This window comes from Phytophthora infestans, genomic scaffold (genome assembly GCF_000142945.1).
Source record: "Phytophthora infestans T30-4 supercont1.2 genomic scaffold, whole genome shotgun sequence".
Taxonomy (NCBI): domain Eukaryota; phylum Oomycota; class Peronosporomycetes; order Peronosporales; family Peronosporaceae; genus Phytophthora; species Phytophthora infestans.
In genome coordinates, this window is record NW_003303757.1 from 2,533,759 (window position 1) to 2,550,103 (window position 16,345).

Consider the following 16,345-nt stretch of genomic DNA (forward strand, 5'->3'; position numbering starts at 1 on the left):
AGAGCGCGTCAATCGAGTGCTCGAGGACCCTCTGCGCAGTGTGTGCGCGGCAGCACCACGTACGTAGTCGACGCAGCTTCCAGTTGTTGAGTTTGCGCTCAACAACGCGGTGCACGCGTCCACGGGGTTCACGCCGTTCTACTTGAACGGCTTCCGTCACACCAGCGTGCCTCTCACTCTTCGAGGAGCCACTGACTCCTCTATTCTAAGTGGGGGAGAAGCTTGGATAGCCCTTTCCTCCCAGGTCTCGGATGTGAGACCAGTTTCGCTGCGGAAGCAAGTGGAATCCTTTATAGATACCAAGCTGAGCGTTGTCAGCAGGGTCCGCGATGCCATGGCAGCGGCCCAGGAAAGACAAAAGGAGTACTCCGACAAACATGGAAGAGGAAACTTAAGTGTAGTTAAAGTGGGGGACTTAGTGTTACTAGACACGAGGAACCTATTTCTTGACACTGTCAGCTCTGTCGGCAGCAACAAGCTGAAGCACCGCTTCATCGGACCATTTGCAGTCCTGGCCAGACATGGTGCGTCGTACACCATCGACCTGCCTAAGTCAATGACGACGCACCCGACGTTCTATGTTGGACGTCTTAAGCGGTACTTTGATCCGCAGGGGGTTGCTGACTTGCAGACCCACCTTGGCCCAGCTCCTCGAAGCGAGGGCCGACCACAGACGTCGACGAGGGCGTCGGAGCAGGCACCCAAGCCTCGGTCTGTACGGCAAAGCTGCGGTCAAAACCGTACGCAGGAGGGGCTCCGTACGAACGAACCCCGGAGCCATACGCGGAGTACGCAGAGTACGCCGGGTACGCACCATACGCGTACGTCTGGGAGTGCGTCGAAGGCGGCTCCGGACGTAACAACAGAGCCTCGATCCGTCGGATCATGCGGAAGGCCTCGTCCAGATCGGATGAAGAGGCCCGGCGATCCACCCGCAGATGCAGGCTCGCGACCTCACGCTCCAACAGGTCTAGGCGGCCCATCAAGACGAGCGAGGTCGCCCTAAATCCCGGCCTGGGCGGCAGCATCACCGCCAGTCCCAAGGCCAAGTGCAATCTCAAGCACGTGGACACGTTGACGGAGGCGGTCAACCTCAGGGCCCTGTGTCGGACCCGCAGCCGGAGCACTCGGACGAGAGTGGCGTTCGGGAGGCGCCGAGTACTCGTACTCGTACGAGGGCACCTCCGCCCCTGCTTGACCGGAATGGAGAAGTCCACTTCCACGTGGAGCGGATCCTCCAGGAGCAACGGCGTCGCGGTAAGCGACAGCTCCTCGTGAAGTGGAGGGGTTATGCCCACTCCGAGAACTCGTGGGAGCCGATTGAACGGCTCCTGATTGATTTCCCGAAGGCTGTCGCAATCTGGGAGCAGAAGCGGCGGCAGCTTCATAAGTAGCCCGGGGCTTCTTGCCCGAACGGGGTACAGACGATGAATACATTCCGTACCCGCGCTCATCGTGAGCGCTGGAAGCCGCGCGCTCAGCATGTCCCTTGGCAGCATGCGCTTGCTGACCAAGTGGGCAAACCGAACACGAAGATCACGCTGGTCCAGGATGCGGGACAACAGCTGATCTTCATGGAGTTCTCGTAGCTCCGTGAGTGAGTACTTGAGAGACTCCACCCAAGCCCAGAACATGTCCTCACAAGAACTCCAGGTGGGGCAGTTCTCGGGAAGAACCCAGGGGTATCCTTAAAGAGGATAGAGACCACCCCGGGTCTCGGGCTTCTTACGACAAGTCGTGAAGTCCTTAAGGGGATGCGGTTTGGCGCGAGAAGCACACACCGAGCAGCCTCCAAGTTGTCAACGAACAACTGTTCTTTCTGAACAAGGGCACGTTCGTAGATGCCCCTAGAGGTGTGACCGCCCGCAAGGCCACGAGGAGCGACGAGAAACTCTAAGAAGAGGTCAGCCCCAGAGCTCTCCTCGGGAGGCCAATACCCTCTTGAGTTGATGGCAGCTCCCTGGCTGACGGGTGCCACCACCGAGCACCCACGCACACGCTGGGCAGCTTGAAAATCCTTATGCTGCTGGTCGAGGTCATTCGAGACCTCCCGGGGCTCAGCGATAGCACCCTCCTCCTCCTCTTCTTCCTCCTTCTCTTCCTCTTCATCCGAGGCGTCGAAGAGGCCCCGATGGGAGTACCGAGTCTCCTTCTCCTCGCGGAGTGGAGACTTAGAAGCTGTACGCTTCTTAGAGGGCTTGGTGCCTTCGGCTTTAGAGGCCTTTGCACGCGCAAGACCCTCGGCAAGCGAGAGACGTTTGCGAGGTTTCTCTTCCTCATCGCCACCGGCTTTGGGAGTGCCCTTAGCCTTGACGGCCGGACTCTCAGAGCGCACAGACGTCCTAGGACTGTGATCACCTTGATCACTAGCGAGCGACTGCATGCTGTCGTCCTAATGCTCACTGGGCACTGAGCTGTGCCCCCCCGCAGAGCCCGCAGGAGCATCGTGCGTGCTCTCGGACTCGGCTTCGTCCTCACTGCCAGAGTCGAACTCACGTTCAGCGAACCGAGGGTTCGGACGGTTGTCTGGAGAGGCCGAGGCCGAGGGCGACGGGCTGCGGCGCTTGCCTGCTCGCTTGCCCACAGCAGCGTCACCCGAGGAACCGACCGCCTCGGAGGCCACCTGAGTAGCCTCCTGAAGTGCAGAGCCTTTGCCGTGAGGCTTAGTGCTCTTGGCTTGCGCCTTTCCAGCAGCAGCCTTGGAGCGTGTCTTCGCACCGCTCTTTGCAGTGCCACGAGGCATGGCTTACGGTCGAAGTGGAGACCAAGAAGAAGAGCGCACAGACTGTTGCTCGAGGCTCTAACTGTGAAGTGAGCCTCCGCCGCGCTCGCGCGGCCAAGTCGATGGTTTTCGACTTTGAGAATGAAAGTTTGTGACGAACACTTCTTCATTCTGATTGGTCGGTAAACCGAACCTAAGTGGGGGAGGATGTAACGAAGTACGTAGCCCTACGTGTAATCCTGGTTACATGAAGTGTGACATGTGACACTTCAGAAGTATGACACGTCATACTCCGGGATATTTGGTACAAGATACCAAGGTCGTCCAAAGCCAACCATTGGCTGGTGACATTGCATTTCTATAGGTGACTTATAGTTTGTATTAAATCCAAGCTTTATCTACCTATAAATATACTCAGTTTACATTCTACCTTAAATAGGTCACTTCGCTCTCTTTTGATAAAGAGGGGACCTGTGAGCTGCCGTTCACTGAGAGTTTGTATGCTCTCGGAAGCTAACTTCCTCTAGCGCAAGGTGCTGTGTGACCTCGTCACAGCAACTATAGGCGTCGAGCTGCGTCAGAGAGTGAGTGAGCCATTTTCAAAGGTTCTGAGTACTGCTATTAGCAATCACCAAGTGTAGTAAGATCAAGGATGATTTTTTGAAAAATGAATGTGTATTGGCAGAGATGTTATCTTCAACTAAATACTTTCTTGACCATCTTCCTGATCTCCACCATTTTTGCCCATAACGCAGCGTCCATAGCTCCATCTGGCGTGACTCCATCATGAAGAGTTGCCCACAAAAGCCGAAGTCGTATAAGCTCTACGTCGCTGTTCGATATTCTTTTGGCTGCCTTTAATGAACGCTCGCCTGTGATGTAGTTGTAGGCTTGAGCCGCACACAGAACCCCACAGCTGACACCATCTACCTGGGTCGGGCATGTCATGTTCACTGCCAAGACAGCCGGAAACTCCATTTCAGTAGTTAAAGTTTCATTCCTCTGTGTACAACCGCCCTTCTTCTTGTGTTTCTTTACACGCATGTTGGAAGCCAGGTTGCGGAACTTTTCGCGGTCCTTATCTCGCTTAAACCACGCTTCCAGGAGAGGTAGTGTAAATGACGTCCACTTTGCCTGACATATTTCCAGATTCGAATCCTCACCGAGTGGATCGTAAAACGTTGCCCAGATTTTGCGCTTGGACGGCTCCGTGTCCGTCATTTTAACCTCTACTATCTGGATCATCCAATGCTTCAGAGCGATCATGTGTACCGGCACCAGTACGCTAGAGCGTTTATAATCCGGATTAAAAATCTTCTTGTCCGTCACAGAGATGGAGTCGACAGCGTAGCAGATCGGGCTGTACTTCGATACGTGCCACAGCGCTAGAACCATAGCTACATCGTTCAGCTGCTTGTTGCGAGCAATTCTCCCCACCATCTCCCCAAACGTAGACCCGATGGAGCGTCGTGTTGGAAGCAATCCACGTGAAATAGTTGCAGTGCGATAAAGCTGCGCAACTTCGCTCGCCAAAACTTCAGGCGAGGCTTGGATTTTGGCCAGAAAAGAAAACTTCAGTTGTCCAGCAGAGCTTTAGTCTCGTTCGACCCACGCGATATCCTTGTGGTACTCCTCGATGACATTTAGCACGTCATAATAGGCCCAAACCAGCCTCACGTAGTCGATTCAAAGATTATACACACATTGCTTAAATTCACCCACAATACAATGCATGGTCCCGCACCTTGAAAAGCCTCCAAGTTCAGCTACCACGTAAGCTGCGGCCACAACGTCGTCAGGGTCATCGCCTACCAGCTCGTAGTCCTTCTTCCGGTCTGGCGCCTTAGCGTACTCAACTAAAGCAGAGTTCACGCGCTGCAGCAGCTTCCGTGAGATCACGTAGCTGGCATCAGTAACGACAGAGCTCCTAGAGCTCCACAAGACAGTAGGGGCCCTCGACAGCATGTAGCGCTTTTCGTAACGCACGGGATATTTCGATGCCGTCCTACCGACGACGTCCAGGTCACAGGTATACATCATCCACTCGAGGACAGCTCCCAAATCTATAGGACAGTCGCAATGGCTCTCTTTCACCTCACCCTGGACGCAGATTTTGCGCGGGCTGTCGATGGGTAAGGTAATTTTTATAAGTTGAAATGCGAGACGGTGTCACCTCGTTTCGCATTCACATTCCCACTAAGTGAATGTGCAGCCGATGGCCCGAGACTGCCGCAGTGTTCGTAGGAGCCAACCGCAGTACATCTTGCGACTGCTCGCTAAAGTCTAGGTCCGGCAGCGACACCTGCGACGGGTTCTCCCGGTAACACGCCTCTAAGTCATCCAATGGTGGTTCTAGTATCGAAATGCATGCCTCAGGAGTGCTGGCAGTAGCTGGATCTCTCGGCAGCTCGATATTTTCCGTGAAAAGCTGCGCAACCTCCACAGAATCGTCTTGATATTCTTTAACCACTGGCTGAAGTTCGAGACGGTGTCACCTCGTTTTGCATTCACATTCCCACTAAGTGAATGTGCAGCCGATGGCCCGAGACTGCCGCAGTGTTCGTAGGAGCCAACCGCAGTACATCTTGCGACTGCTCGCTAAAGTCTAGGTCCGGCAGCGACACCTGCGACGGGTTCTCCCGGTAACACGCCTCTAAGTCATCCAATGGTGGTTCTAGTATCGAAATGCATGCCTCAGGAGTGCTGGCAGTAGCTGGATCTCTCGGCAGCTCGATATTTTCCGTGAAAAGCTGCGCAACTTCCACAGAATCGTCTTGATATTCTTTAACCACTGGCTGAAGTTGGTTAACTTCGTGTGAACTCGATTCGTCAACGTCTTCAACATTTGATGGAGCACTGTGACCTAAGGCCCACTTTGCTTGAAACGCATTGATAGGCTCACGGACATCTCCAAACACCTCGTAGAACTTGTGTGACAGAAGTAGCTGTAGTGCATCCACCAAGGCCATTACTTCTGCACGGACTACGTTGTACTTTTCGAATTCGGATACGACCGTGCGCTCGCTTGCTCCACCTTTCTTGAGCTTTACGTAGGCGATGCGAGACCTGGCAGCGAGCGTGATACGTACGGTGGGAGCTTGGGAGGTATGTTGACCGTATCTACTAATAATTTTTAGCTGCTGCATACTTGAGTCCACGTGTGGTATTACAGATAGAGCAGCTTTCATAGACCAACGCTGATAAAGTTGTGCAACTTCAAACTTATCTTGGCTTGAATGTGCAATCAAAAAGCTGCATAGGTGCTGGCACAGAAGCCGCATTGTCACGAAGAATTTGTAGTCACACTTTATATCTTTAACAGTAGGGCACAGAACTTGAATCCGGTCTCCTTCGGACATAGCCATAGTATAAGTAGCCCCCGAAACGCTATTTTCGTGAGACTACCTCCACTTTTTCCCCTCCAACTGATAGCGCTCCCATTGCTCATTAGCCTGACGAAACGTGTAAGGAGCTAAGAAGCCAGTCAATTCTATAATGCTGTCGGGACTGGGTCTGCCGCCGGAGGACAAACTTCGAACAAAGTGAAAGCCGTATTGAAGTCCCTAAGAACCGTAAGTTGATGCTGCAAAATGACGAGCACACACCGATCAATGGTCGTTTCCCCCCAATAACTGCTTTAGCTGGTTCCAACCCGCCCTCACGCGGCTGGTAGTAGTATTTCCAGCTGAGAAACAACGACGCCGGCCGCAATTTGCCCAGGCACTACTGCATGTTGTCCAGTTCCGATCAAAATAGCTTGCAAAATCTGGGGCAGTTTCACTTACACGTTGCTCAAACGCCTCCAATCGATTCACAAACGTCTCTTTAGAGGGGTCATAGATCATTTCATGAAACAATTTCTCCACTTCATCACGAAACCTAGGTTCAACAAAGTACTTCTTTCCATATACCTTTCTCTTCGTTCCATTTATCATTTTCCTCACGTAGCGCTGTGCATGAAACTGGCAAAGTAAAGTCTGTACCTATATTAGAACCTGTATAATGACACGAAAAGCATGCGGCACGTACCACCGCATATGGAAATGCCTCTCGTAGTGTCGCCCACTCAGAGAAGTTTTTGTCTATGACAAGGCTCTCGAGCCGGACCCACCCCACATTTTTATCTTTGAACCATGTCAACACCGCCAACAGCGTCTCCTTCTGCTGATTCAAGCACAAGAAATCCAGCACGGAGATATCACGCCCCGTCGAAACGGTAGCGACCAAACTTTCTGAAAAGATATTCAACCAAAGTGTCAGTAATTCTGCCATGCAGGTGTGCAGCTGCATCATTCTGTAAAATTACACAACTTCAAGAAGCATACGCAATAGGAAAGTAGCGCGACTTTAGACGTTACCGACATAGAAACCCAGATTAGTGCAGTTGTGGGTCCAGTCTAGTGCAAGTGTATCGCCCCAGCGGCTGACGATCTGCTTTTGAGCATTTGTTTGCAGCACGATGCCAATCGTTTGGTCCCATTCGCCTTGAAGAACATCGCATTTGTTGCTTTCGTCGGCAGCAAAATCCGTCGGCACGGCTTTCAGACGGTCCTCCGCACATAAACTTCCAAGTCTTGCGCTCTTGAGGTTCCGAATTTGCTGTGTCGAGACCGGAAGACCTAACAAACCTTTTAACTGAGAGGTATTTACGTTTGATAAACATACATCGTACCAAGAGAATCAGCCACGTAACTTGCAATCTGCTTCGTTTCAGTGTTGGTATGGCCAAACGCATCGAGCATGGACAATACCGAGTCACTGACCAAATCTTTGCACTGCTTCAGAGCGGTGTAGATTGTTTCGTTCGTGACATGGTTGTGAATGCGCTCTTGTAGCAACATTGCCATAACAATGTCATAGTGATATTAATAAAGTCAACCCAGCAAACTTTTGTAACAAATCTATAATTTTAAATTAAATAGCAAACCTCTTTCGTTACTTTAATTGTTCAATTAGGCTCTCCGTCAGCGTTGACTCCGGTTCGCACGACCGCAACGCGAAACATTGCCTTGCAGTTTCGATATCTTTCCATACGCTTGGCCCTTTTGCCCGTCGATCGGGATTTCTGCTGGCAACCGAGCGTGCATGCTTCCGAAATGCACATCCAAACTGAACAGGTACTTGCAGATCGGGGCGATTCGTTCGCTTGCTGCTGTACAGTTTTGTCGTTTGGCAGTCCCTCGTGCGGTATACCAACAGGCTCTGTCGCTCATACTGCTCCCAGTACTGAAAAATACGCCCCACGAGTCAAACGTTTTGCCCAGCATACTAGGAGCAATCGCCAGATCTACACCCGAAAAGACTGTAAGGAAGACAAACAAAACCCGATTAACATCAGATAAGTATAGAAATCACCAATCAGATGCGCACCTGTTGCCTGTGTGGAGAGTGTCACCTCGGTTGGCTCGACGTCGCTGTCTTCGTCGAAGAGGTCCAGGTCGCTGTCACCCTCATCTGGCATCGGCTGCTTACGCTTCTTCTTCTGGGACGACATGCGCGCGATGTAGCGTTGGAGGAAGATCGCAAATTCTGAAATGAGAGGATTTTGAGAGCAGTGGTCCACAGTCCGGTTCAATGACCTGTTACGATTAGCCCGCGGTTCGCTGGTATTTTACGGAAATTTATTTTCTTCGAAGTTGCGCAACATGCGTTTCATGAAGTTGCATGAACGACTTCGCGATGAATCATGGCCGTTTAATTTTGGGGCCCATTCGAGAAATCAGTGCCACATGTTGAAAACCGTCACTTACGGGAATAATTCTACCTGTTTTCCTGCTGGACGATCACTCCCTGACGCAACAGTTGACTGGAGATCGCAACTTAAATGTCTGAAGGTACGTATCACAGCTTCTTTGCTATATTTGTGGTCATTACAAAACAATTCCCCAACGTTAATGCTTATGTTTTCTAGATGCCACATACGCCCTTTTCGAGCTAAGCTCTTTTTCTTCCGGGTCTGAAGACGACGACCGTGACGTTGACATCAAAACTTGATAGCGATTCGAGTGATACGTTGCAGGAACTTCTGGACGAAATTGGTTAGTGCTGTATTGCAAAAATTTATCGTATATGACTATAGTTTAACTGGTTTCGATACTACGGACAGATACAAGCCGTGCCTCCAAGAGGAAAAGTCGCCTGCACCAACTAACAACACCTACCAAACGACGACGGCATGCTGAAAGTGACGGCTCTGGGGAGGACAGTGTTGCGGAAACTATTTGTTTGACGTCAGCAGATGATGAACAGGGCAAATACACAAACATAGCCGCCCAAGATCCTAATGTCGACCGAACGCCAAGAAAGAATCAGACGCACCAAGTCGTATCACGAACGTTTGGCAATGGAAACGTCCCGTGTGAACTTTGTAAACAGATTTCCGCCGCTGCGACAGCTCGGTAATGCTGTAGTGCTTTCGAGTGCTGAGAAGTATGCAAGGGCCCACGCTCTATTCGGACCAGTGATTGAGAAGCTGAGTGGATTATCTATCTTTGAATTTTACGAGCCGATGAACAAATGGAAGCCTTTCACCGAAAAACAACTTGGTGATAGTGCTGAGAACACATCCTCAACTGGTGCAGGTTCTGCCTTACTGGAGCTGACAGCGATTCTGACAGTATCTTTGATCCGCTTGACATCGCAGATGTGATGGCCGAGATGTAGGCCGATCAGGAGTTGGGAATGGTGGGTGAGTCATTGGCGGTGTTAGCACGAGAACGAAAATTTGCGAATGGCGAGCCTTCTCATCCTCCGTCGGAAGCGTCCGAACTTGAAGCCCCTATTATAACGAAACACCAAAAGAAGAACCAAAACATGTATGGCGAGATACACACGAAAATCTATTTCAAACAGCAATACTTTGGAATCTAGCGAAGACCGCCGCTGTGAGGACCAGTTAAACAAAAATTAAAGTAATACGACCCAACCACTGAATTCCCGCCGTGTTGAAGTGATGAAACTTCCAGATCCGAAGCCTCGTACCCAAAAGAAGACAAGACAGGGGTGGATTACCAAGCAACCCAAGTTGGCTGTTGTTCTGCTTTCATCGAAGGTTACTGTATCGCTGGCCCAGGGCTAAATATTACCTGAATGCGGAAAAGATGTCAAACGTGCTCGACCAGTATCCTGTTCGCATGGATGACAAGTTTCTACAAGCTCGTCCTGTTACGTGCGAAGTTGCCGATGAAAACAGTGGTGTCATCACAAATGACCATGTATTTGTCATACCTGCCTCTCTCTTGAAGAAATCATCTGTTGCAATAATCTTAAAACGCGAGGAGCTGCAAGCGGCGAATCCGGAAATTCCGAGGGGTAAGCTGGTATCATTTGGCTCAGAAAATCTCGTTCTACACAAGTGGGTATTTTTTTGATGGGTTAAGGGCGCCCTTCATGTGTTAAGGGCACTTTTAGATATATAAGGTTGCACCAATTTACACAAACACTACTAACCCCTTTTTTGTATGGAACTTACACCACTTTCTTTAACAATATCGATAATGTTTTCATACTCAAGGCAAAGGGGATTTATCGAGGATGTCAAGTGGCTGAACCAAGATTGGGGACTTGTTCAAGCCCATCCAGTCCAGCCTTTTTCCTTGGAGGTCAAAACAAGTGGATTACATCATTCAGAAACTGCAAAGGCTCACCAAGCTTTGGCTGAAGACGTGCTTCAGAAATATTCAAACTGTTCTCTGATGACGGTTTTGAAGAGCAAGTCGGGGTCCGCTTTCGTTAATTTTATGGATGTAGCTGCCATAATTCCTCGCAACGCAATGCTGAACGACGCTGTAATCGGCATGGGGATACAGATGATCACTGACACGGTTAAAGGCGCTGTAGCGTTGTCTTCGCTGCTGATATGACCAAGCCAGCCAAAACAGTGGCTATCGGAGACACCACTCGTGATTTTTGCCGTTGAATTTGGATAGTATTCACTGGGGTGTTATTATCGTGGAAGTGGCGTTTCCAACAACATTACGCGTAATTTTTTATGAGCCTTCGCACCAACGATGTTATCGAAGAGAGATGAAAAATGCCTGGAAAAACACATTGATGTCATATTTAAAAAAGGCACACATGAAGTGGGGCAAAGGAACAATTTCCCAAAGAGATTCTAAAAAAGTGGATTGACGAGCCTGCTCAGCCCGAAGGCACAAACTGTGGGCTTCTGATGTTGGTAATGGCTTACGCTTTCTTGCGCAACGCCCATAGGGTTGAGCGTCATCGTATCACGGAGGCCTACGTACGAGTGATGCGGTTGAGATTGACGTGGCTGGTACTGTGTACAACAAATCCGGCCCTACGGAACGAAGAGGAGTTAAAAAATGCAGATGACGGATGAAAAAGTTACTAAGCTCATACGACAATGATCAGGCGTTTCAATGTTCGAGGTACTGCTTCACGCAAAGAGATAGCTCATCACTATATAAAAAAAGTTAAACGTTTGGGTTGAGAAGCGTTTACCAACATCGAATTCAGCATCCAGTTCACTGAGCAGGAGGGTAATTCATAAGAACTAATAACACGCCCCAACACCATCCCATACGACGACGGAAAACCTCTCGGTTGGAACCTCTTCGATGCTTGCACTCAGCTCATTGATGATCGCTGCCTCGCGAAGCAACATTGCTTCGAGATCCTCGCGAGCGCACAGCACGTCATTGAGCGCCTCCATCATATTCTCCATCTTGTCTTGTATCTCTTGCAGATTCTGTGATCTTGAACGCAGCAATTCACGCGCCAAACCTTGTTGATCCATAGCGATTCTCTTTTCTTTGTTCGCTGTTTTGTAAAAGAGATCAGACGATTTTATTGTAAATTTTGTAACATCATTTTTTCCCCGTAAAACTTCGCCTCTATCGGCAGATTTTGTGGTGTTTAATTATCAATATTAAGAGCGTACTTCAGTGCTAATGGTGCTTCACTGCAATACAGGTGCTTGATGACTGTCGTACTGTCGTAACGTTACGGTGCTCTAACGCCATTCCAAATGAACGAAGCATTCCCAAAACGCAAAAATGTCAGGCATACAAAGCTGAAGATAAAATCTCGAAATGCAATCGTTTCAGATGAATTCTTCGTGCAAGTCGCACGAAGCGCTTCAAACACCTAGAAACAAGCATTGACATCCCCCCATGACGCTTAAGCACTTTAGCTAGCGATCCTTCAGTTGGAATGCTTTGATATAAAATGCTGAGTAAGGCTGCCGATGTTTAGTTGCGTTAGCGGTTGGGCGTTTACTCGGTGGCACTAGATAGATACCTGGTATTAAATAAGAAAGCGTCTTCAGGCATCAGGCGCTGAAGTTATGCAACAATGCCATAGGCTACGCGATTAAATTGGCGGGCGTCCACTTTTGTGTATCCAAAAACGTGCCCAAAGTCAATTGGCGGATCGGCACTTAACCAGCCTATCGAGCAGTGTGCCATGAACATCGTACCGGCTGAACACTACACGATGAATTATTCAGCCAACACGTCTGTTTTCTTTGATTAGCCATAGTATACAGGTAGCCCTCTTTGAGAAGTATTTCTCGCATATATACCAACACCGTACTGTACTTTGACAAGGCTACACGATGTGCTATGACCGTTTGAGTACAGTATTACCAATCTGCCCAGCCACCCGTCTGGCACATGTGCAAGCCTATTGACTGACGATCAGGCGGATCAAGCTGTCCGCAACAACCTTGTTCTAGAGGAGCACGAGGCTCAAGGCCGTTAGGATTCTTATCTAGGAAGCAGAAGAACGAACTCAAGAGCTCGTGTGAGCCACAACCTATGGACTTGTCGAAGATCGTATTCATAATCGGTGGGTGACGTAGCTGTTAGTTTTGAGATAAATCCAGGAATGAGATTCAGTTTGCTTAGACGCTACAATCTTTGCACCCAACTTGGTGTGAGCTTCAACTAAGTGGTATGGGTACACTTATCTTCTGCTGGTCACGAGGTGACGTCAAGATAGCGGCAGAGCGTACCGACAGTAGCATCGGTCAACCTTGAATTTCTTTATGCGGTTAAGGCCAGCGCTCAGGGCGAGCACTGTGTCAACCTCGAGGTATGGCAGACCGCAACAAGATAGCCAAAATGTTTGGGCCGCAAGCATCTGCTGTAGCTTTAATCGCGATTGTTGGAAACGTTTCCAGCTGAATAGAATCGTTTCTAAATCAGGTTTCGTTCATTTTGCACGACGAATTCCATTTATATATACTTTTTCGGAAAACGTCGTGCAAATCAGGTGTTTTGTAAGACTTTCTTCGCGCAAAATGAACGAAGAATTCCCAAAATGCAAAAATGTCAGGCATACAAAGCAGAAGATAAAATCTCGAAATGCAATCGTTTCAGAAGAATTCTTCGTGCAATTCGCACGAAACCCTTCAAACACCTACAAACAAGTATTGGCATCCCCCCATGACGCTTAAGCACTTTAGCTAGCGATCCTTCAGTTGGAATGCTTTGATATAAAATGCTGAGTAAGGCTGCCGATGTTTAGTTGCGTTAGCGGTTGGGCGTTTACTCGGTGGCACTAGATAGATACCTGGTATTAAATAAATAAGCATCTTCAGGCATCAGGCGCTGAAGTTATGCAACAATGCCATAGGCTACGCGATTAAATTGGCGGGCGTCCACTTTTGTGTATCCAAAAACGTGCCCAAAGTCAATTGGCGGATCGGCACTTAACCAGCCTATCGAGCAGTGTGCCATGAACATCGTACCGGCTGAACACTACACGATGAATTATTCAGCCAACACGTCTGTTTTCTTTGATTAGCCATAGTATACAGGTAGCCCTCTTTGAGAAGTATTTCTCGCATATATACCAACACCGTACTGTACTTTGACAAGGCTACACGATGTGCTATGACCGTTTGAGTACAGTATTACCAATCTGCCCAGCCACCCGTCTGGCACATGTGCAAGCCTATTGACTGACGATCAGGCGGATCAAGCTGTCCGCAACAACCTTTTTCTAGAGAAGCACGAGGCTCAAGGCCGTTAGGATTCTTATCTTAGGAAGCAGAAGAACGAACCCAAGAGCTCGTGTGAGCCACAGCCTATGGACTTGTCGAAGATCGCATTCATAATCGGTGGGTGACGTAGCTGTTAGTTTTGAGATAAATCCAGGAATGAGATTCAGTTTGCTTAGACGCTACAATCTTTGCACCCAACTTGGTGTGAGCTTCAACTAAGTGGTATGGGTACACTTATCTTCTGCTGGTCACGAGGTGACGTCAAGATAGCGGCAGAGCGTACCGACAGTAGCATCGGTCAACCTTGAATTTCTTTATGCGGTTAAGGCCAGCGCTCAGGGCGAGCACTGTGTCAACCTCGAGGTATGGATGAATATCATCGATTCTCCGACCCAGCTTAATATTAGTATTGGTATTAATCACCAATCATCCATTCTTATTTATTAGACAACCAATCGTTCGGTCTTGACAAAATGATTTGGCCAATCCAAATGGTAAGGGCTAGGTTGGGCCTCATCGGAGTTGGCTTCGACATATCGGGTCGGAGGTGACACGCAAAATATGGATATGTTAATACAATTTTCAAGATGTTGACATATCACATGCATAAAGTGATTTCTCCGACTTCTCCGACTGGTGTAATCATTTCGGTACACTAGACTCAATTTTCGCAGTCTACAATTTGTTTACTGTTATACAAAATCTTAAGCTGGCAGGCGGTGCCGTCATTACAATACATGCAACAGCCTGTGGGAGGAGACGTATTAAGAGTTATTACTGCTGTGGTATTATAAACTAGTAGTAGTATACTAAATGAACAGAGCAGTAGAAAGCATTCATCAATTCCACGCGTTATTTATTTATTCACGTAAGCACTTAAACTCAATAGCAACACGGCGCCAACATTCTCCTGTCCCTCAGCATGCGTACCTTTCTACTACTGCTCACGGCTTCGTCCACCTTGACACCGGTTCCGAACGCGTATCCCCGTCTTACGCGGAACTTCCAGCTGGAGCAGCGCCACGCTGATCCACAATTCAGCCTTCCTGACCTCGGGGGTCGCATTTTCCACCTCCACGATCTCCATCTTGGCCTCTTCCGCCGAAACCATCTACTCTTTAATCGCGTCGGTCTCCGTCGCAGCCACGATCACGATTTGTACGGGCAGCTCAGCAATACTTACGAGGTGCAGACGCGCAATAAAAGCAGCGACATCACCTGCATAAAACCCGTTTCGTTCACTTATACCATCGTGTGCAGCCCCACGGCCAGGTCCAGGTCGCGACACCGCCACGAGATATCCGGCGGACGCAACACATCCAACCGCTCCACCGTGTCCCGGACGCCACCACGGATACATCCGAGCATCCCCACCGTGCTGGAGATCCGTAATCCGGACCATTTGACGCCAGCAGCGCTATGTCTCACTCGCCACGCTACTGCCAGCACACCTGCACGTTGGCCCTCACGCATGTCGAAATCGGCCCGCTCAATGGCGCGTCCGTGAACTTCTGCGTCCACGGACCAGAACACCGACCACACGGCAGCGCTGTCAAACAACGCGCCGTCCACGTACAGCTCGACCATCGCCAGCAGTACCTTCCTCACCTTGATGGCTCTCCACACCATCCACCCGCTGCCGCCACCCCGCTGTTACCGTTGCTGCTGTGTCCGCCACTCGCACGCCGCCCTATCGCGCACACCGCCCTTTCGCGGACGTCGCCACCCTTGTTCACCACCTCATTCACTCTGCTCCCTCACGCTCTTCGACTCTAGCTCGCCGCCGTCGCCACCATTGCTGCCACTCCACTCGCGAACGATCTCTCCCTCTTTCTCCCTATTTTTTTTTAACTTAAAGTAAAAGTGCAATTTAAAAAAATATATGCATAAATTTTAACAAGTACATAAATTATTTTTGTTTAAACTACGTTTTATGTAACGGTCGGAGGTTGTCGGAGGTCGGAGATTTTATGCTATGGCAGACCGTAACAAGATAACCAACTGCTTCGCGGTTGTTGGAAACGTTTCCAGCTGAATAGAATCGTTTCTAAATCAGGTTTCGTTCATTTTGCACGACGAATTCCATGTATCTATACTTCTTCGGAAAACTTCGTGCAAATCAGGTGTTTTGTAAGACTTTCTTCGCGCAAAATGAACGAAGAATTCCCAAAATGCAAAAATGTCAGGCATACAAAGCAGAAGATAAAATCTCGAAATGCAATCGTTTCAGAAGAATTCTTCGTGCAATTCGCACGAAACCCTTCAAACACCTACAAACAAGCATTGGCATCCCCCCATGACGCTTAAGCACTTTAGCTAGCGATCCTTCAGTTGGAATGCTTTGATATAAAATGCTGAGTAAGGCTGCCGATGTTTAGTTGCGTTAGCGGTTGGGCGTTTACTCGGTGGCACTAGATAGATACCTGGTATTAAATAAATAAGCATCTTCAGGCATCAGGCGCTGAAGTTATGCAACAATGCCATAGGCTACGCGATTAAATTGGCGGGCGTCCACTTTTGTGTATCCAAAAACGTGCCCAAAGTCAATTGGCGGATCGGCACTTAACCAGCCTATCGAGCAGTGTGCCATGAACATCGTACCGGCTGAACACTACACGATGAATTATTCAGCCAGCACGTCTGTTTTCTTTGAT

General features: G+C 49.2%; 1 protein-coding gene across 1 annotated transcript; it reads right to left on the minus strand.

The window, feature by feature from the left end:
* Window positions 1–14,933: 14,933 nt before the first annotated feature.
* On the minus strand, window positions 14,934–15,320 carry PITG_01529 (uncharacterized protein; the record flags this gene model as incomplete). The annotated part of the gene is made up of 1 exon (XM_002908137.1): window positions 14,934–15,320. The coding sequence occupies one exon, from the start codon at window positions 15,318–15,320 to the stop codon at window positions 14,934–14,936; it is 387 nt and encodes a 128-aa protein (XP_002908183.1).
* Window positions 15,321–16,345: the final 1,025 nt, after the last annotated feature.